Here is a 20162-nt window from a genome sequence, read left to right on the forward strand (position 1 = left end):
GAAATTACTGCAGGAACCAAGAGTGCTTTATTGGAAGATATAATCTGCAGACCTAGACAAACCTCTTCCACCATCTCTAGGCCTGTTCTTTTCCCGGCTGGTCTGACTTGTTGGCACAGTTTTGGAGGAGATGACACCAGTTGCCACAATATAGACAACGGGCTAAGGTTCGTCTCTGGGTTTTCTCTTCCGAAGAAAGGCGATAAGCACTTAGCTGCATGGGCTCAGCAGCTTCAAAAGGTGCAGCAGGAGGAGTCTAAAAAGAGCATGAGGTGACGGTAGTATCCCTCTCAGCTTTTCTCTCTTTAAATCTACGGTCAATTTTAATGACCAATTGCATTAGACTCTCCAGTGTAGCAGGAATAGGATATTACAACAGGGAGTCTTTTATGTGTTCCGAGAGACCCAAACGGAACTGGCTCCGGAGTGCCAGATCATTCCACTCGTTATCTGTGGACCAGCGCCTGAACTCAGCACAATATTCCTCAGCAGAGCGGTGACCCCGTTTTAGTGCCCTGAGATGTGATTCAGCCGATGCAGCTCTGTCAGGCTCTTCATAAAGCAACCCCAGGGCATCAAATAATGCATCAACGGACTATAGTGGAGGGCATGTGGAAGCAAGGCTAAACGCCCAGGACTGAGGATCACCCTGGAGCAGGGAGATAATGATGCCAACTCTTTGCTGTTCAGAGCCAGAGAAGCGTGGTCTCAAGCGAAAGTAGAGTTTGCAGCTCTCCTTAAAATTGTGAAAAGAAGCCTTGTCACCGTAGACGCGGTCTTGTAGCTTCAATTTGGGCTCCATTGCAGGACCCGGAAGGCCTTGCTGGGCTTGCGAGGCTCTGGTGGCCTCTTCCTGGGCAGACAAATGCTGAACTAGGTTCTGGACCACCTGTGATATGGTCTGGATCTGGCCTGCAACAACTTGGGCTGGAGTGGGGTTCGTCCCGCTTTCATCCATGGAAGCGAACTCTTCCAGAACTTCACTGACCGGTTATAATGCTACGACTTGTCATCAACCTGTAGAACCAGGTAGAGAGTTCTTCACCTCTAGCAGCCGCCTTTCCAGTAGAGCTCGTTATGCTCACAGGTACTTGGTTGCCCCCAGGACTTATACTCGCGGTTGTACAGGCAAGGACTTATACTCGCGGTTGTACAGGTGTATGAACGTACTGTAGCGTAGAGTAACGGGGTGTAGAATCTAGCATGGTCAAAAGATAGGCCACGGTCTGGGTCCAGGAGCAGGTATTGTGGTCAAGGCCAGGCAAGATGTCAGGACTGGCAGCAGACAAGGATAATCCAGGAATGAAGCAAGGGTCAGGGCAACAGGCAAGAATCAAGTCCACAAGAACAAAGCCAAAGGTCATACACAGGAAGCCTAATAGAAATATTTGTTCAAGCACAGCACCAGGCTAATACACAGAAAATTGGAACTATAACCGACAGGGAGGCTAAGCCATCCATGCCTTATATACAGAGACTGATCAATGGCAAAACACAGAGGACAGCATGATAATCGGCCCCAGGAGCTGTTTAATTAATTAATTCAAGTACTAGCGCACGCGCCCGGCTGCCCCTAATGTTGGGACGCGGCGCTATCACTCACAACGTCCCCACTCTTGTCTAGGAAACGGACGGGGCGAACCAGTAAGTGACAACCCGGTCGCCGAGGAGACGGCCGGGACACTTCCTGCAGGCTCGGAGAATCGCGGTGGCATGAGGATCGAGAGAGGAGGAGAAAGTAGTGGGGTCAAGAGCATCTAGATTGCACCTAGGAAAGCTAGATTTGGGTGAGAGGGGAGGGCAGGAGAAGAATGTAAGGGGTGCTAAAAATGGTACAAAGCGTGCAGCACAATCCCCTATCCCACCCCCAGTTACTCACCTGATCCCGAGGGAATGCTATGGAAAACCACCTCCCATGATCTGAGGCTCGCCTTGCTCCTCCTCCTCCTGCACGCCACCGGTACGACCCTTGCACGGGGAAACAAACTGGAGGCTCTACTACCCTTCGACGAAAGGGCAATGTCCGAGGTGACGGCTGCGAGTCAGAGACACTGACTCTACCCCGGCTGCCGACACCTTATTTTGCTCTAGTCTAATACTTCGGCGCCGAGAGTACGAGGGCCTAGGAACAATCCCGCCCAAGTACTCCACCCACCAAAAGGTGGGAGCCCGTTCTGAAAAAGGGGACTTAGTGTTTTACTCACCTGATCACTCATCTCCTTAGCTCCTGACTCCTTGCGTCCTAACGTCACCTGTAATGACACTACCCAGCCTCCCACCAACTCCAACTGTGAGGCTATGGTGGGGCACTCTTACACTGTTACCAGCGGATCCACCAGGGACCTAACCACAAACCAACTAGGGGTCAGGGAGAGACTACGTTTGTCAGAATCACTAGGTGGAATTGATGATACCTGCCAGCAGTTGGCGCTACTGAGTACTTAGGCGCAGAGTCTAACACGCCCATGGTTTTCACCAGGAACCACCGCAAGAAGGTATGGACTTCGCTGCAAGGGACATGCAAGTCGCGGCCCTCAGTATCAGTCAGCTGGCGAGGTAACAATTGACAAAAAAGGAGAAAAATAAAAGTGTGTCTTAGAATAGAGGCACTCTAATGGCCAGAATTTTTTTAAATATATAACTTTATTAATTTGCATTCAAAAGTATATTATTTATTTATTATATGGAGAGTGTTTTCTCGTAGGCCTGTAGCGAAATATTAAAATAGAATGTGAATTGTATTTACCAGGTTAATATGTACTGTTAAGAAGGTAGAAACAGGAAAAAATACCTTGCTGCGCTGCTACTCTGAAGTATAGCTGATACTTCTAAATGTACTAAAGAGAACAAATTGGATTAACTGGGATGTCTGCCACCTTTGGTCATTGGCGGCATGACGTCCTATAAGTGATATATTATATTGTACCAATAGTCACTATATATGGTATGAACGTATTATACGGGACCCTTGAAATATAGTGAAATATAGAACTCAGTTATCCATTTCTAGTTATACTTTACAGGTCCACTTTTTTTAAAGTCTGTTTGGTAAGAAGTATTTTTGTATTTCAGAACAAGTGATATTTATTCAGAGCTAATGTTGCTCAATTACTGCAGCAAAAGAAGTTGCTTATTTATAAAGTTTCAGTGGGAATTGTTAATCCAATCCACATCAAACCATTACTATTGAGTAAAAGTTTTTCCCCCCAAATGTCTATTTCTAGAGTATTTGTATAGCTCAATTATTGTCATTGGTACATGTATATAATACTCAAAACTTCATTCACTCCACGTTTTAGGGACTGATTTTCTATCTAGTATATATTTACTTGTTCCTTAGTATAGATATCATTCATACAGAGCTACTTTTTTGGAATTCTCATTCACACATTACTTCAATGAAAAAGCGCTATATCTAATGAGCATCACTTCATAGCTACTTAGTAGTTGGTTGTCTCTCTAGATAATCTTAAATGCTTTCACAATCTAAATCTATCATGAGTAGCATACGCAGCGTCCGTTGACGCGCGTTTCGCTAAGAGGCTTTTTCGAGGCAAGCCGGGATGTGTGTTAATTGGCTTTATAAATGGGAAAATCCTCCCATAATTGCTGACGTCACTCAGCGACATTGATAGCAACCGTCCGGTCATGGGACTGCATCAGCCAATAATCTGATTTGCTGACGTCGCCTAACGATGTTGATGGCAACCGTCCGGTCATGTGACTGTATAAGCGAATTGTCTGATTTACTAGCGTCACTTAGTAATGTTAGTGGCGACCATCCAGTCATATGATTATTCCAGCCAATTAGTTGATTTAATTTCAGGTGAGGTATTTATCTGTATTGCAGTCATAAGAATGCTCTCTGTATTGTATGGTGGTCATAGGAATGCTCTCTGTATAGTATGGTGGTCATAGAAATGCTCTCTGTATAGTATGGCGGTCATAGGAATGCTCTCTGTATAGTATGGTGGTTATAGGAATGCTCTCTGTATAGTATGGGGTCATAGGAATGCTCTCTGTATTGTATGGTGATCAAACTAATGCTCTCTGTATTGTATGGAGGTCACAGGAATGCTCTCTGTAAGGTATGGCGGACACTAGGAGGCTCTTTATATTGTATGTGTGTGTATATATGTGTATGTATGTATATATATATATATATATATATATATATATATATATATATAATTCATTTCGGGTGGTGGTGATAAGGGGGCCACTGTGATAAAGATGGCTCCATGGCACGGTGTGATAAAGGAGAAACTGTGATGGAGGGCACAGTGTGATGATTGGGCAGTGTGATACAGATGGTACCGTTACATTTATGTTTTAATTTGTTTCAGTGAGTTTTATTTCAATAACCAATTAATTTTTATACAGCTAGCATGTGATATCTGCATTTAAAGTACTTTGATTCTATGGAGGCTTATTACATAAAGATCCTTACAAAGCCAGACCGAGAAGAATGGGGAGGGAGGGGGCTTCAGTGCGGTCTAGAACTTGTAAAGCGCTAGCCACGCCCCCCACATAAGGTTGATCACGCCCACTCGACGACTGGCACTCCCACTTAGATGGGGGGCGCCGGTTCCCTGTCTCGTCCAGGGCACTAAAATGGCTAGTTATGGTAATGTCAATACTCCATCTCCTGGAGGGTCATCCGGTCTGGTGGAATGGGTTAAAGTATATGCCCCCATGGGAGAGAGCAGTGGGGGAAGCTGTGTCGGAAAAAGAGAGCCAAGTTTCAGTGATGGCTAGAAGGTAGAGGGGCCTATTTATCAAAGCTATCCGTCTTTTAATTTAGCGGTAAATCCTCGAAAACAACAGTTTTCGAGGATTATCGGCTAAATTACTATGTATTATTCTAGCATCGCTGCAGATATCTCAGATATCTGCTGCTTTGCATCTCTCATCGTTTTACTGAGCACTCCCCATAACAGTGCATGGGAAGTGCTCAGTAACTCTATGCAACAGTGACCGAAACTTAGCTTTCAACCATGTTAATATACGCCATCTGAAGCTGGCGAACATTAACATGATTGAAAACTTTCACTGAAAACAGCTCTGCTCAGAAGAGCAGAGCTGCACAGCGCATGTGTGAAGGGATCACATGATCCCTCCATGTCACTTTCCGCATGTTCTTCATTCAGGGATTTCTGTGCGCATGCCCGAGGTCACCGGTCGAAGCATGCGCAAAGGGATTGAAAGAGGGGTGAGCAGTGTGGAGAAGTGCCCCGGCGACAAGGCGGCCGAGAGGGAGGCGCAGGACAAAGCTACTCACCAGTCCAGCGGTGAGTATTCATTCCTCCCTGGAAAGGTCCCGGTGGCAGCGGGCAAATGAGCCAATCCCGGCTTACTTCCCGCTGCTGGCCAATCAGCGGCCGGGTCGGCGAACCAATCCTGGCTCGCCTCCGGCCATTCAAACTACTGGTGCCACCGCTAGCCAATCAGGGCTCGCGGCAACGGCTGATATCGTCAGTGTGCCCGCGGCTTTTTCTGTCGCCGGGCGCCAACGCGAGGGCTGTGCGGCGGCGGAGGGGAAGTAGGAGGACGTCGCGTCCAGACGTCCAGCAGCGGCGCGTCCAGACGTCCAGCAGCGGCGGAAGCGTTAGGCAGCCCTTGTAAGGGCTGTGAGCTACCCTGATGCCCGAAGACTTCAAGCAAGACGCCGGAGCAGAGATCGTCGGTGGGGAGCCCTTGTAAGGGCTAAGAGCGCCCCCGCAAAGCAGCCTTTGACAGCGCCAAACAGGAGAAGAGGCGCCGGCGGTTGGAGAGCCTGGAAGACCCGAAGAAGGCGGGTCAAGCTGAGTTTCCTGCGCGGAACAAGTGAGTACCAATTACTCTTTTAGCAGGACGCTAGGACCTGACGTAGAGTACGGAACACTCGGTTCCTAAGTAGGTACTAAGAAGAGTTCTGGAGCGGTTTATAGAACCCCATCCATCCGTCCGGAAGGGCACCCAAGTTCAGGACAAGACGGGCTTAACGGCCGCGGGCGCAGGCCTGTGGGGCACAGCGTCTCAGGACGTGAGAGTGGTCGGTCTAAGGTAACGTCCGGTGTGGTGAGTTCCATAGCGGTCCCTCTGGATCGGGTAAGTAACAGAGGTGTTGGGAAGGGCTGTCATTGTGCTGTCTCTCTTGTCTTACAGGTGCTGATCGGAAGACAAGGTAAGTGGAAGGAACCAAAGGGGGCACCAACGGAGAGTTAATAAATTTGAGAAACTTTTGAATCCGCATCTATGGGATGGGGATTGAAAAGTTTATACTGAAAAAGCGTAGGGTAATAATAGACCCCTAAGAGAGATGGAGATGAAGAGGTTGCGGACAGAGGGCAGTTTATTGCACATGACACTGCAGTTCCAGAGGGCACAGGAGAAAGCGAGGGAGGGAAGTGGGGAGATATGGATGAGATTGGCAGGGTTACTTGAGCGGGGAGGTGGGTTGTGATTAGGGTAGGACGGGGGGAGCTGGGGGTGAGGATGGGTATAGGACTTGAGCAAGGAGACATGGGGCGCATTTATCAATCATCGGCAAAAGTGAGAAATAGTTATCAATCCTTATCGCATGGATAAGGATTGAACTATTTCTCAAATTTATGAACAACAGATCATAGGAACAGCTGTTTCGAAAAACTGCTGTTTCTGTGATTACAAAAAAATCATACTTACCCCCCCTCTTCGGAAGCGCTGTCTCCGGATCTACTCCTCGTTCTCTTCATCCTTCAATTGCGCATGTGCATTTCGAAGAACTGCACATGCGCACAGAGATCCCTGCTCTGTCTCTGCAACTATCGTTGCAGAGATAGAGCTGTAAGTGACAGGGAGGGATCCTGTGATCCCTCCACACATGCGCTGCCCAGCTCTGCTCTTCGGAGCAGAGATGACAGCATTGGATTTTTTCGGAACTTGTTAGATTTGAGCTGGGAGCAGTCACCATACTGTTGAATGTCAACTACTCCTAAAAACGAAGATGAGTGCAAAGCAGCAGATATCCACGATATCTGCTGCAATGCACCTTTCATAAATTTGCGGAGGACACCCAGGAAGCTTAATTTGCCGGTAAGAGCACTATCATGCTTTCTTAAATATACCCCATGGTGAGAGACAGAGGGTAGATAAAGGAGAGGGAATGGAAGGACTGCATGGAGTGGAGGAGGGGTATATGAGAAGGGGAGGGGAGCATGAGGGAACAAAGAGTTGTGCGTGTTTATGATGACCACAGTTTAGCTTAAAAAGGAACAAAAAGATTGTAACTGTGCTCTAACACTGCCCACAAATTATGTTACATGTGAAAACTTAAGTTGTGTTATTTTATGTGTCTCTGGATAAAAGGTAATCTGTCTGCTCTATATTGCTTGGCATCTGTGAGGATACCAGGGTAACGCATAGCCCATGTTTGTTGCCAGCTTACTGACTGGCCCAAAAGCAACCTTATTTGCCAAGCTATCACCTGCCTCAGAAAGGGAAACCTTTTGTCCTATGATATAACCCTGAGAGACCATATTCTAATGGCACGGTGACATACATGGTTATACTATACACGTGGAGCATTTTGGAGAAGTGTGACTGGCATATTTCAGAGAACAGGGGGACTCCAACGGGTACTGGACCTTTATTGATGCTGCTGGGTACTTGTGTGATGGATTGATATCGGCTTAGTTTTAAGAGAATACCAATAAAAATAAGAAAAAACTAAAATGTGAAGAAAGTGTTGACTGCAATTTCTGGCTGTTCGGTGGCAACAAATGATCGGCGGATCCCAATAACTGGTGGTGAGCATGGGGTTAATGGTGGCTGTTTTTCCCACACAGTAAATATAACATCTGTTTGAACGCTGCGTGGAAACAAAGTAATGCTTTCCCGCTCAAATTCATTCCCGAGTTGCTAATAAGACTTAGTATACCGTTGATCTGGGAAGTACGTTACTACTGGCGGGTTAATTTGAAATAGTCCACAGTTTATTTTAAGCCAATCAAAGGAGGGGGGAATGCTTAACTCATCCAATCATCGTGCAGCGCTATGTATAAATAGGATTGTTAAGCTGCCGTCTTTAATATTCATTATAATTTTGAATAATGGCTAGAACTAAGCAAACCGCTCGCAAGTCCACCGGCGGGAAAGCTCCCCGCAAGCAGCTGGCGACCAAAGCTGCCAGGAAAAGCGCCCCAGCTACTGGCGGCGTGAAGAAGCCTCACCGCTACCGTCCCGGCACTGTTGCTCTGCGAGAGATCCGCCGCTACCAGAAGTCCACCGAGCTGCTGATCCGCAAGTTGCCCTTCCAGCGCTTAGTACGTGAGATCGCCCAGGACTTCAAGACCGACCTGCGCTTCCAGAGCTCAGCAGTCATGGCTCTGCAAGAGGCCAGCGAGGCTTATCTGGTGGGGCTCTTCGAGGACACCAACCTGTGCGCCATCCACGCCAAGAGAGTGACCATCATGCCCAAAGACATCCAGCTGGCCCGCAGGATCCGAGGGGAGAGAGCATAGATACTCGTCCCTCCTACGTACACAGCACAAAGGCTCTTTTCAGAGCCACCAAATGCGCATTCGAACGAGCTGTATCCTCCCATCTACCCAGCTTTCCGACATTATATGACCTGGGAGGGGCGGGTGCTTTATACATGTTGAGATCTAAAACCTGTTTTAAAAGTTATCCCGTTTTTTTAAGTGTTACTGTAACGTCCCTAAAATTCATTTTAACAACAGTTCTCCCTTCGGTGCAGGACGAAACATTGCCTGGGTCTATACTGATTCCTAGAGTAACTAAAGTACGTCTGGGTTACCCAATGGGCGAGAGCGGATTCATTCTACAAGCCGTTAAATAGATACTGCAAGACAGACAAAATATTAAATTGAAGTCGGCTTATTTAGAACGTTGGCTGGTAGAATTGTATGTATTGTAATAAACATTCGTACAGGGGATGGTGGTGGTACAGTATAGGAAAACCTGTTATCCATGACTTACAGGGAATGTGAATACAGCCCGATCAGAGAGAAGGTGGGTGGCTCTGAAAAGAGCCTTTGTGGTCTCAGGATATCACGGGTGAATTATTTGGCGCTGGTGTATTTGGTGACGGCCTTGGTGCCCTCGGACACGGCGTGCTTGGCCAGCTCTCCGGGCAGCAGCAGACGTACGGCGGTCTGGATCTCCCTGGAGGTGATGGTGGAGCGCTTGTTGTAGTGAGCCAGGCGGGAAGCTTCTCCAGCAATGCGCTCAAAGATGTCGTTGACGAAGGAGTTCATGATGCCCATGGCCTTAGAGGAGATGCCGGTGTCGGGGTGGACCTGCTTCAGCACCTTGTAGACATAAATAGCATAACTCTCCTTCCTGCTCTTTCTCCGCTTCTTGCCATCTTTCTTCTGGGTCTTGGTGACGGCTTTCTTTGAGCCCTTTTTGGCTGCTGGGGCAGACTTGGCTGGTTCAGGCATTATAGCGACAAAACGATCCCAATCACAATGTGCAGAAACTGTTCCTGATACCTCCCACAGCCGCTCTATTTATAGGCAGCCCATGTAAATGAGACCCACAGTCTGCTCTGTGCACTACTGGATGTTGTGCGATGTCAAATCCCACCCGCTGCTGCGGATTGGTGTTTGTTTGAACTTGAGCGGCACTAGCTAATTTGATAGCGGACCAATGAGAGAAGGGTGTCTGTCCCTACAGCGTATAAATATACGGAGGCGGGACAGATAGCCTTATTGTTGTAGATTGACTTACACATAAGTTGAAATGTCTGGAAGAGGCAAACAGGGCGGTAAGACCCGTGCTAAGGCCAAGACTCGCTCATCTCGAGCCGGTCTCCAATTCCCGGTCGGTCGCGTTCACCGTCTGCTGAGGAAGGGGAACTATGCGGAGCGTGTGGGAGCTGGCGCCCCGGTGTATCTGGCAGCGGTGCTGGAGTACCTGACTGCTGAGATTCTGGAGCTGGCTGGGAATGCCGCCCGTGATAACAAGAAGACCCGCATCATCCCCCGTCACCTACAGCTGGCTGTGCGCAACGATGAAGAGCTCAACAAGCTACTCGGTGGGGTGACTATCGCCCAAGGAGGAGTCCTGCCCAACATCCAGGCCGTCCTACTGCCCAAGAAAACCGAGAGCCATAAACCAACCAAGAGCAAGTAATTTCCTGCTGGATAATTGTCCCCACAACACAAAGGCTCTTTTCAGAGCCACCCACCCCGTCCCTAAAGAGCTGATCCACGACTATAACATCCCGCTTTAGCTGTGTGTTAACTCGAGTTAGACGAGGTTACATTGTAATGCTCGTTAGATAACGGACACAGTTGAACTAAACTCCCCCATCCAGATTGGCGGTGTCGTCTATTAAACAAAAGTGAACCATATATGGCACTGTCACGGTGCACTGACGTTACGTTTAAACAAGCTGCAGACACTTTATAATAAGACGGCAGGAGTCAGTATATACGGCTATAATCTCTTTTCTCGCACCACCGCCGGAAAGAAACAGCTACTCTAGAGCTCAGCTTCATAGCGCACACATCCACCCCCATAGAGTAACAGAAAAGTGTGTGTGGAGGGGGATATATACTATATAGCTCTGTCGAGACCGAGTGGGTGGCTCTGAAAAGAGCCTTTGTGTGATTGACAGGAGTGCGGCTCCAAGTTACTTCTTCTTAGGAGCAGCCTTCTTCGGCTTAGCTGCCTTTTTAGCCGGGCTCTTGGCTACTTTGGGCTTAGCTGCCTTTTTAGCCGGACTCTTAGCCACTTTGGGCTTAGCTGCCTTTTTAGCCGGGCTCTTGGCCGCCTTCTTGGGTTTCACAGCAGGTTTCGGCTTCTTAGGGCTTTTTACTGCTTTCTTGGCTGCTGCCGGTTTCTTGGCCTTTTTCGGGCTCTTGGCTGCGCTGGGAGACTTCTTCGGGGACTTGGGCACTTTCTTGGCTGCCGCTTTCTTGGGTTTAACCACCGCCACCTTCTTCTTAGCTGCCTTATCCTTGCTCTCCAGCTGCTTCTTGTTCAGCTTGAAGGAACCGGAGGCGCCGCTGCCTTTCACCTGGATCAGGGTCTCTTTCGTCACCAAGCTCTTGAGCGCCACTTTCAGGCGGCTGTTATTCTTCTCCACATCGTAACCTCCAGCAGCGAGGGTCTTCTTCAGGGCGGCCAGGGAAACACCGCTGCGCTCCTTGGATGCGGACACGCATTTAACAATCTGCTCAGACACGCTTGGACCGGACGTTTTGTTGCCCTTCTTGGAGCTTCCTGCAGCTGCTTTCTTCGGCTGACGCTTTCCCTTGACGGGGGCCTCTGCTGGAGCAGCGGGCGCTGCGGCGGGAGCTGTCTCTGACATTTTCCGTGCACCAAATAGAAACAAAACTTTTACATGCAGATAATCATCAACTGAGTTGTTATATAGAGCCCAGGTATGCGAAGCCATTGGCTGTGGTGAAGAGCCAATCATGTGCGCAGATTCCGGGGGTATTGTTACCACGCCCATTATCCTCATGGACGCCGTTCTAGAATGTCGGCTCCCGCTTTGTGTTTCTATGGCTGAAAGAAATGAGTTTAATATGAAGTGTAATAATACCGGCTCGTTGTCCTTTATTTCATCAGCACATTGTGACGCCCTTTCGTCGTGTGTAGACTTTTTATATTGAGGAACCCCGGGCAAATACACTGAAAATACACCCAACACCCCCATCTCCCTAAATCTCCTCTCTGTATCTTAACTTATGATCAAATACGTGGATGCGCCCAAAGAAAGCTCCCGGATCCCCCAGTGACTGAGCAGAGTAAACCTTCCTACTTCTCCTTTTATGTCATGTTTCACTTCTCACGTCTTATTTCTACCTTTTTAAACCTTCAGACTCCTGTGAGACTGTCACGTTACACAGATGTTCCATACTGACAGGCATACAGTCATGCACCACAATCGTCAGCTCTGAATATGTCCAGTAATCACTATTCCCGATTTAACATTTGCGACAGTCTCCTACCAGACAACACTGAAAGGATGGTCACACGGCAGTTTGAACACGGAGCATGCAGAATGCAGCCACCGCCGCTGAATAAATGGTCACAGACTGGTACAGAAAGTGAGTGAAAGTGCAAGCAGCGCTTTATTCCCAGCCTGAGAGCTCAGAAAACAGAAACATATACTGAGTTAACCGAACACATCTACGTTCTGCGTTCTAACAACAAAAGGTCGCCCTGATTGACATTACAGGACCAAAATATAATTGTACTACAACGGCCTGAAAACTGGCAGTGTTGGTATGACTCAGGAACCTGTTGCTTGGTGCTCCTCCCCTATTTCCCTCAAGTTCCCAATCAGGTCCGCCTCTCCTGTATAAAAGGACAGCTTGTCTAGCGTGTAACTTAGTTCGTTTGTTGTAGACGGAAAGAAGATTACCTTTGAACATGTCTGGCAGAGGGAAAGGCGGTAAAGGACTCGGAAAAGGAGGCGCCAAGAGGCACAGGAAAGTCTTGCGGGATAATATCCAGGGTATCACAAAGCCCGCGATCCGCCGCCTGGCTCGTAGAGGAGGTGTAAAGCGTATTTCTGGCCTCATTTATGAAGAGACCCGTGGGGTGCTGAAGGTTTTCCTGGAGAACGTCATCCGGGACGCCGTCACCTACACTGAGCACGCCAAGCGGAAGACTGTCACCGCTATGGATGTGGTCTATGCTCTGAAGAGACAGGGCCGTACTCTGTATGGATTCGGAGGCTGAGCACTGACTCCTCTCGTCTAATTTCATTACACACACAAAGGTCCTTTTCAGGGCCGCCCATCTCTTCCATTAGAGAGCTGTAATATTGCCCTAGTACTCGGTAGAATGTGTGGAATTCTCCCCACTATATATCGGTGATCTGTTTAACTTTTGTATCCTCGAGGATACACGATTAGCTATTTGAAACATATGCAAAGGTGATCGCTGCGTGTCAGTGTTGCCTTAGAAAAGTTTGTTAATAAGAGACTATCGCGTCCTGCTGGTAACAATGCACGATTGTAAAGCATACCAGATTATATAATAATTACATCTTGCACAGATACCTTTGCTGAGTAAATGTGACCAGTGGTATTGCAGTCTGTGTAAAACATTAAACGGTGCAACTCACGATTTGAACAATATATTATCTTTCCAGAAAACTCTAAATATGTGTCCCTATAATTGATATCTTGGTGCAGACTTTATAATATATGTGAGGTCTGGTAAGAGCAGGGAGATGGCATGAATGAAAGTAAAGTTTAAGTCAGCCTGGCTCATTCCCTCTTACATTTCAAAGGACAGCAGAAAGCATTCACCACAGAACTGGGTATTTGTTTTAATCATACATACAATAGTTTTAATTCATAGCATGGGACAATGTAGCACTGTGAAAATGGAGATGTGATTGCCACTGTTCATGCAGCGGTTATGATACATAGTAAATATAATATGTGATTTGACACTGTATATTAAATCTGTTCTTTGTTTCAGTCTGTACACTTCCCTGCATTCTAAGAGAGACTGTTACAATGTGCCTCAATACAGATGTTAGTCCTGTTTTTGTATTGTGACATATTAGCTGTATAACTGACATATTAGCTGTATAACATTGTTCTCTCTTTATTAGGAGCGAAGATTAGGGGGAGAAATTATATTCATAAATAATGGACACATGTTTGTTAAGTATTAATATCAATTATAGGAAGTATATTTAGGAAGGATTAGATTTTTCTTATGTGGATTATAGGAAACATGCATGCGCTCTCGGATCACATGGTCCCTTTGTGTGTGATTGGCAGCCCCCCTCTCTGATCTGGATCCCTGGTGTCTTGTTATGTGTTAAGAGTTACTTCAATGACAGGACATTGTTTACAGTGAAAGCTTTTGTCTCCTATAGCGGTTCATTGCAGCTTTAAAGTTATGTCATAGATGAGGTTGCTTTGCATTCCACTACATGTCACATAGTAGTACAGGCAACTTTATCCCTGATATCACATTTCATATATTTGGCTCATAATCTCGACAGCCAGCAAACCAGTCAGACAGCCAGCCACAGGGTTAACCAGGAGATAGGCATCGAGAAGCCCCGTCTGCCAATGGGTTACTTGCAATTGGGGATTTGGGGTTGGGGAAGTCACCCAACGAATGTCAGACAACAACTCTGCTACCACTATTTTGCACATATGCGTGGCCCAATTTCTCCCCTGTTGCCTCATACTTTGCTACATGACAGTGTCAACCTCCACTCTAGCTGAGTGACCGCACTAATGAGTTCCAATGGGACATCCAGGAACTGTGTACTGCTGTCTACCCCACCACCAGAACCAGGTGAGATCCTTACGGGACAGATCAGTGGCTTAGGCCAGAGTCTTTGGACCTGGAGGAGGAAGATGTGCTTGGGATAAGTCGAGACACTGAGTAACAAGGGTTAAATGTGTGCAAGAAGTGGCATAGTTTTATAACAACTGCGTTCAATACACCACTGGGTACACACCGTAAATTTTAGTGTTCAACTGCCAGGGAAGGGAGATGCAAGACCTATCACTCACTCACATCCCCTGATAATGAAGAAAATGGAACCAACCAGCTGTGTCTAGCAGCAGTAACCACCAGTTGGGGGTAGCTCACAATGTGGTTAGCAAACGGTTGCACCAAGGTCTGTCGCTAGCAACGTCAGGAGCATGACGCTTGGGACAGAGGGTGCAGGTATGCATGAAGAGGCTGAGCTACAAGTTGAGTGATCGCTGACAGGTAACACCGTACGTAGTCTGAAGGCACATGTATCCAGATGGCCGGTGCATGATATAGTGCCCGAACATGGAGATGGACGGGTGACAGTACAGCACAGGAATATGCTGCGACCCTGTTTATTTTCAGAATCACACTTGGTGGTACCAATTGCGGAAGAACAAGTTGACCCACTGGTGGTGATGGAGGACTTCTGGTTCATGTTCCCACACATTGAGGATGTAGCAAATCCCCCACCTGCCAAAGATACGGTCATCCAGACCCCTCTTCCAGTCCTAGTAGGAGACAGCCCCACAGGGCCTTGCCCGCTATCCTGCCTCCCATAAGGCCCCTGAGGACAATCTTGGGTAGCCCCAGCAACCGGATTGCAAGTTACGTGTGGTCTTAGACTCTCTTTATAGGGACTACAAAGGACAAAACAGTGGGAGTTTAAGAGCCAGGACTGGCGACACTTTGGTTCCGGTTGCATCACGGTCCATCGAACTGCGTGTGGATGACGTCATCCGGTGATATCCCTAGACGGCACGTTATTGGAACAACGCGGCTCCCCTTGAGGGGCATTATGCAACACCGCTACTGGTGGACAATTTAGGTGTTCAGCGAACAGTGAAAAAGAGGACAAAGAAGTCAACTACGAATGTACGATGGAAGTGTTACGACTAACGGTCTTATATTCAACCTGTAGAATCAGGTAGAGAGTTCCTCACCTCTAGCAGCCGCCTTCCACGTAGAGCTTGTTATGCTCAAAGGTACTCGGATGCCCCCAGGACTTATTCTCGCGGTGGTACAGGTGTATGAACGTACCGTAGCGTAGAGTAATGTGGTGTAGAGTCTAGCGTGGTAAAAAGACAGGCCAAGGTCTGGGTCCAGAGCAGATATCATGGTCAAGGTCAGGAATGGCAGCAGACTGGGATAAAGCAGGAACAAAGCAAGGGTCAGGGCAACAGGCAAGAATCAAATCCACAAGAACAAAGCCAAGCACAGCAGCAGGCTAAGACACAGAAAACAGGAACTATAACCTGCAGGGAGGCTAAGCCCTCACTGCCTTATAAACAGACACTGACCAATGTCAAAACAGAGAGGACAGCATGATAATCAGCCCCAGAAGCTGATTAATTAATTCAATTACTTGCGCACGTGCCTGGTTGCCCCTAATCCTGAGACCCGGCACTATCACTCACAGCGTCCCGACTGTTGTCTAGGCAACGGCCGGGGTGATACAGGAAGTGACGTCCCGGCATGGAGACAGCCTGGACACTTCCTGCGGGCATGGATAGTTGCGGTGACCTGAGGGACCACCACGACCCGTTACAGTACTTCCCACCCCCCCCCCCCCTTGAGGAGGGATCAAGGAACCTCAAAAACCAAGTTTTCCAGGGAATTGTTTCAATAATCTATTGAGCAGTCTGTCAGCGTGCAGGCGCCTCTCAGGAACCCAAGAGCGTTCTTCTGGACTGGATCCCTTCGGATGCACCAGAAAATGGGTTTGTCCCTGAATCCTCTTGGAGTCGAGAATTTCTCCACAATAAATTCATGAGAACCATGCAAGTTGACTGGTCGGGGTTTGGGTTGTTCAGGAGTCTCAAACTTGGAGGACGAGACAACAAGTTTCAGGAGGGAACAGTAAAACATATTAGGGATTCTCAAAGAAGGTGGAATCTTCAGCCTGAAGGCAACAGGGTTAACTTTTTTTAACAATAGAAAACGGTCTAATGAACCTAGGTCCCAATTTATTGCAGGGTTGTTTGAGCCTAATATTCCGGGTGGACAACCAGACTTTGTCTCACACCTTAAGAGAACAGTTCCTGAAATGACGATCTGCAAAAAAAATTGACCGAGAGGTGGCCTGAAGCAGGGCGGAATGGAACTTCTTCCAAATAATTGTGAGATGGGAGGCTGTTTGGCGTACCCCAGGAGAACCAGAAGAGTTGATTGAAGCAAGAGAATTAGACCTGGGATGGAGGCCATAGTTGCAAAAGAATGGAGATGTGCGGGTGGAAAAATGGCAAGAGTTATTATAGGCAAATTCGTCCCACGGAAGTAAAGAAGATCAATTGTTATGGCATTTGGAAAAATATAATAAGATGAATTGTTCCAATGACTGATTGACTTTTTCTGTTTGACTGTGGATGGTAGGCAAAAGACAGACTGATGTTGATGTCAAGGTGGTTGCAGAAAGATCTCCAAAACTGAGCCATGAACTGAGACCCACGATCAGAATCAATATCTTCAGGCAGACCGTGGAGATGGAAGATATAGCGAATGAATAGTGATGCCAGAGTTCGGGCATTGGGTAGACCTGCCAAAGCGATAAAGTGGGCCATCTTGTTAAATTCATCTACCACCACCCAGATTGTTTTGTGACCGGGTGACCAGGGTAAATCTACAATGAGGTCCATCGACAGATGTGACCAAGGTTTACTTGGAGTGGACAACGACATTATTTGACCCGACGGAGAGCTTCTGATACTCTTGTTTCTAGCACAATCTCTACATGAGAGTGCAAACTCTTTAAAATCAGTGGCCAAATAGGGCCACAAAACTGTGCGCAGGAGGACTTCAGTGGTTTTGAAAACTCCAGGATGTCCGGCAATCTTGTTGTCATGAGCCTCAGATAGTACAGCCTTCCTGAGATGGACTGGTACAAACAATTTATCTGAAGGAGTCTAAGGAGGAGCAATTCTTTGGAAATGGTGGAGAGCAGCACCCAAATCCTGGGTCAATCCTAAATGAATTGAGGATGAAGGAACTGTAGAGAGCGGAACAGTGGAAGGGGCATGAGAGGTCATAAAGCGGCGGGAGAGTGCGTCCGTGCATCCGCTTAAACATTCTTGGAACCAGGTCTGTAAGAAATAATAAACTTGAAGCGGGTAGAAAACAAGGCCCAGCGTGCTTATCTGGAATTTAGACGTTTGGCAGATTAGGGCAGTTAGAGGAGCTACCAGGTCCAAGAAGGAATTAATAAATATCAGGTAATAATTCTAAAGCCTAGGAATCTTTGTACGGCCTTCAGATTGGTTGGGCATACCCAATCTAAGACTGCTTGGACCTTGCTGGGATCCATGAGTAACCCATCCTAGAAATATAGCCTAGAAATGAGACCTTATGGATCTCAAATTCACACTTTTCTAGCTTGGCAATGAGTTGATGTTGCAGAAGTTTAGAAAGGACATGTTTCACGTGAAGGCGGTGTTGGTCCACGAATGAAGAATATATCAGGTATAACATGACAAAGCGCCCTAATAACTCTCATAGAACATCGCTTATTAGATCCTGAAAGACAGCATGTGTGTTGCATAAACGAAAAGGCATGGACAGGTACTCATAGTGACCTGAGTGGGTGTTGAATGCGGTCTTCCCTTCATCCCTGTCCTTGATACGTATAAGGTTGTATGCTCCTCGTAGATCAATCTTGGTGAATACTGAAGCACTTCTGAGTTTATAAAAAAAAAGGACTGATATGAGTGGAAGTGGGTAGGTGTTTCTGATGTGATTGTATTTAACCCACTAAAGTCAATTCAAGGTCGAAGAGAACCGTCCTTTTTTAGTCACAAAGAAGAACCTGGCTCCTACCGGGGATTTAGAAGGCCTAATAAAGCCCATTTTAAGGTTATCCTTAATATACTCCTCCATGGAATGTGTTTCTGGTAACGAGAGAGAGTACAGTCTCCCTTTTGGGAGTTTTAGAGCCAGGATCTATGTCAATAGTGCAATCATAATCATGATGAGGAGGTAGCGTGTCAGCTGACTGCTTAGGGAATACATCAGAAAACTTATTGTAGGGTGACGGAAGCTGATCTAGAGGAACCTGGAGCAGACGAACAGGCACAGATAAGCAGGATGAAGAACAAGAAGGACTCCAATGAATGATGTCTCCCTTGTTCCAATCGATGACCGGACTGTGGAGCTGCAGCCAGGTATGCCCCAAGATCACCAGAACGGAAGAGCAATTAATTAGATAAATGGATGTTATGACTGTCTTTGTTTTTTATCTGGCAGCAGAACCTATAATCCATCAGAGGTGCTGCTACTGTCCTGCTCCTGAACTCTGCAACATGCCTGAAGGAGTTAATCTCCTTGTCTGATGCTAATTAGAACTGCACCTGTTGCACTGCTTTAAGTACCTGCCTCTAGCTGTGCTCTGAGCAGTTCATCCATTTGTTCTTGGCTGCTGCTAACCTGCTCCTGTGCTATTTGGTATACCTGCTGGACTGAACTTCTGTGTATGACCCCTGCACAGGGCCATCTTAACAACATTATGGGCCCCCGGGAAAAGCAGTGCACCGGGGCCCATATATATAGATATATATATAGATATAGATATTTAGATGTATACAGATACAGATATAGATCTAGATATATAGAGATTGATAGATGTACTTGCTCAGTGACCCATGTAGTTTTTCTTTTGTTGTTTTTTTTTCTTTTGCAGGATTATTTATTCTCATTAAGAGAAGTGCCTATGGGGCCCACTTGCTCGTGGGGGCCCCCGGGCAGCTGCCCACCGTGCCCAATGGAAAAGATGGCCCTGCCCCTGCCTTTACCTTGGACCTTGCCTGCTTGCCTGAGACCCCAAATCATTTGCCTGTACCTTGGACCACGCTGTTTTACCTGTTGCCCTGACCTTTTGGACAGACTTCTGGACCTCGCCTATTTGCTTGATATCTGCCTGGCTATTTGGATTTGTTTTTCTGGTCTCTATTTGATCCCTGGACTCTGTCTGCTTTCCTGGACATCCTTGTGCCTTCTGGACTGGGGTAAACTTATCATACTTGTTCCTGCCATTTTACTATACAGTCTCTTTTGGAACCTGTTATCCGTTTATTTCAGTTATCTTTGTTAATATATTAACCTGAATAAATGCACTTTGCCTTACACTTCTGTTGCACTTTGTGACTGCACTGGGATTCATAACATGATGAACTGCCATACAATCTGGGCCTGCTGATTGCACACCCTCTGACTTAGTCCTGAAATTCCTAGTGTTGTTGCATTGAACTATGTGTTTGGCTATTAGACATGTCTGTAAATCCACAATTACAAATGCTGCAAATGGACATTGTTCATCTCTGTTACCAAATCATACAACTATCCATTTTACTCCAAGAACTACTCAAAACTATTCCTGCTGCTGTGATAAGTAATTTCAACACTAATTCTGATTTTAAAGCAACAAACTCCTCTAATGAAAGCATTCAGACTGCAGAGAATTCTCCCAGAACTTTTTCTGACATTGGTGCTGCATCTATGATATTGCCAGCGGTCCCTACCATTAGGGATTCTAAACGACCAAGCTACCTGCATCCCCCTCTCACTGAGGAGGAACGATGGCGCAGAAGGATTGGTAAACTATGCCTCTACTGTGCCAGTGGCGAACATCTCTTACAAAGTTGTCCGCTCCGCAGACCACAACATCCTATGGAGCAGCCTTCAGTGTGCTCCTCTCCAGACCCTAGATTGTTCTGCACAGC

At 47.0% G+C, this 20162-nt stretch overlaps 5 protein-coding genes across 7 annotated transcripts; 3 read left to right on the forward strand and 2 right to left on the reverse strand.

The window, feature by feature from the left end:
• Nucleotides 1–8070: 8070 nt before the first annotated feature.
• LOC142114807 (histone H3) lies at nucleotides 8071–8535 on the forward strand. Its single transcript, XM_075194095.1, has one exon. The coding sequence runs from the start codon at nucleotides 8073–8075 to the stop codon at nucleotides 8481–8483; it is 411 nt and encodes a 136-aa protein (XP_075050196.1). The 5' UTR covers nucleotides 8071–8072; the 3' UTR covers nucleotides 8484–8535.
• Nucleotides 8536–8997: 462 nt separating this feature from the next.
• LOC142114808 (histone H2B 1.1) lies at nucleotides 8998–9450 on the reverse strand. Its single transcript, XM_075194096.1, has one exon. It carries the CDS (start codon nucleotides 9423–9425, stop codon nucleotides 9045–9047), a length of 381 nt encoding a protein of 126 aa, XP_075050197.1. The 5' UTR covers nucleotides 9426–9450; the 3' UTR covers nucleotides 8998–9044.
• Nucleotides 9451–9649: 199 nt separating this feature from the next.
• On the forward strand, nucleotides 9650–10171 carry LOC142114788 (histone H2A type 1-like). The gene has a single exon (XM_075194068.1). It carries the CDS (start codon nucleotides 9727–9729, stop codon nucleotides 10117–10119), a length of 393 nt encoding a protein of 130 aa, XP_075050169.1. The 5' UTR covers nucleotides 9650–9726; the 3' UTR covers nucleotides 10120–10171.
• A 398-nt stretch (nucleotides 10172–10569) lies between these two features.
• LOC142114799 (histone H1-like) lies at nucleotides 10570–11302 on the reverse strand. 3 transcript variants are annotated; one of them, XM_075194087.1, is made up of 2 exons: nucleotides 10724–11302; nucleotides 10570–10660 (listed from the first exon to the last, which is right to left on the reverse strand). In XM_075194087.1, exons 1-2 carry the CDS (start codon nucleotides 11300–11302, stop codon nucleotides 10622–10624), a joined length of 618 nt encoding a protein of 205 aa, XP_075050188.1. In that variant the 3' UTR covers nucleotides 10570–10621. The 3 variants fall into 3 exon arrangements, with proteins under 3 accessions (XP_075050188.1, XP_075050187.1, XP_075050186.1); XM_075194086.1 differs by having other exon boundaries at nucleotides 10570–10675; XM_075194085.1 differs by having other exon boundaries at nucleotides 10570–11302.
• A 996-nt stretch (nucleotides 11303–12298) lies between these two features.
• Nucleotides 12299–12781, forward strand: LOC142114784 (histone H4). Its single transcript, XM_075194064.1, has one exon. The coding sequence runs from the start codon at nucleotides 12373–12375 to the stop codon at nucleotides 12682–12684; it is 312 nt and encodes a 103-aa protein (XP_075050165.1). The 5' UTR covers nucleotides 12299–12372; the 3' UTR covers nucleotides 12685–12781.
• The last annotated feature ends 7381 nt before the right edge of the window (nucleotides 12782–20162 follow it).

The sequence above is a fragment of the Mixophyes fleayi genome, unplaced genomic scaffold (genome assembly GCF_038048845.1).
Source record: "Mixophyes fleayi isolate aMixFle1 unplaced genomic scaffold, aMixFle1.hap1 Scaffold_1507, whole genome shotgun sequence".
Taxonomy (NCBI): Eukaryota; Metazoa; Chordata; class Amphibia; order Anura; family Limnodynastidae; genus Mixophyes; species Mixophyes fleayi.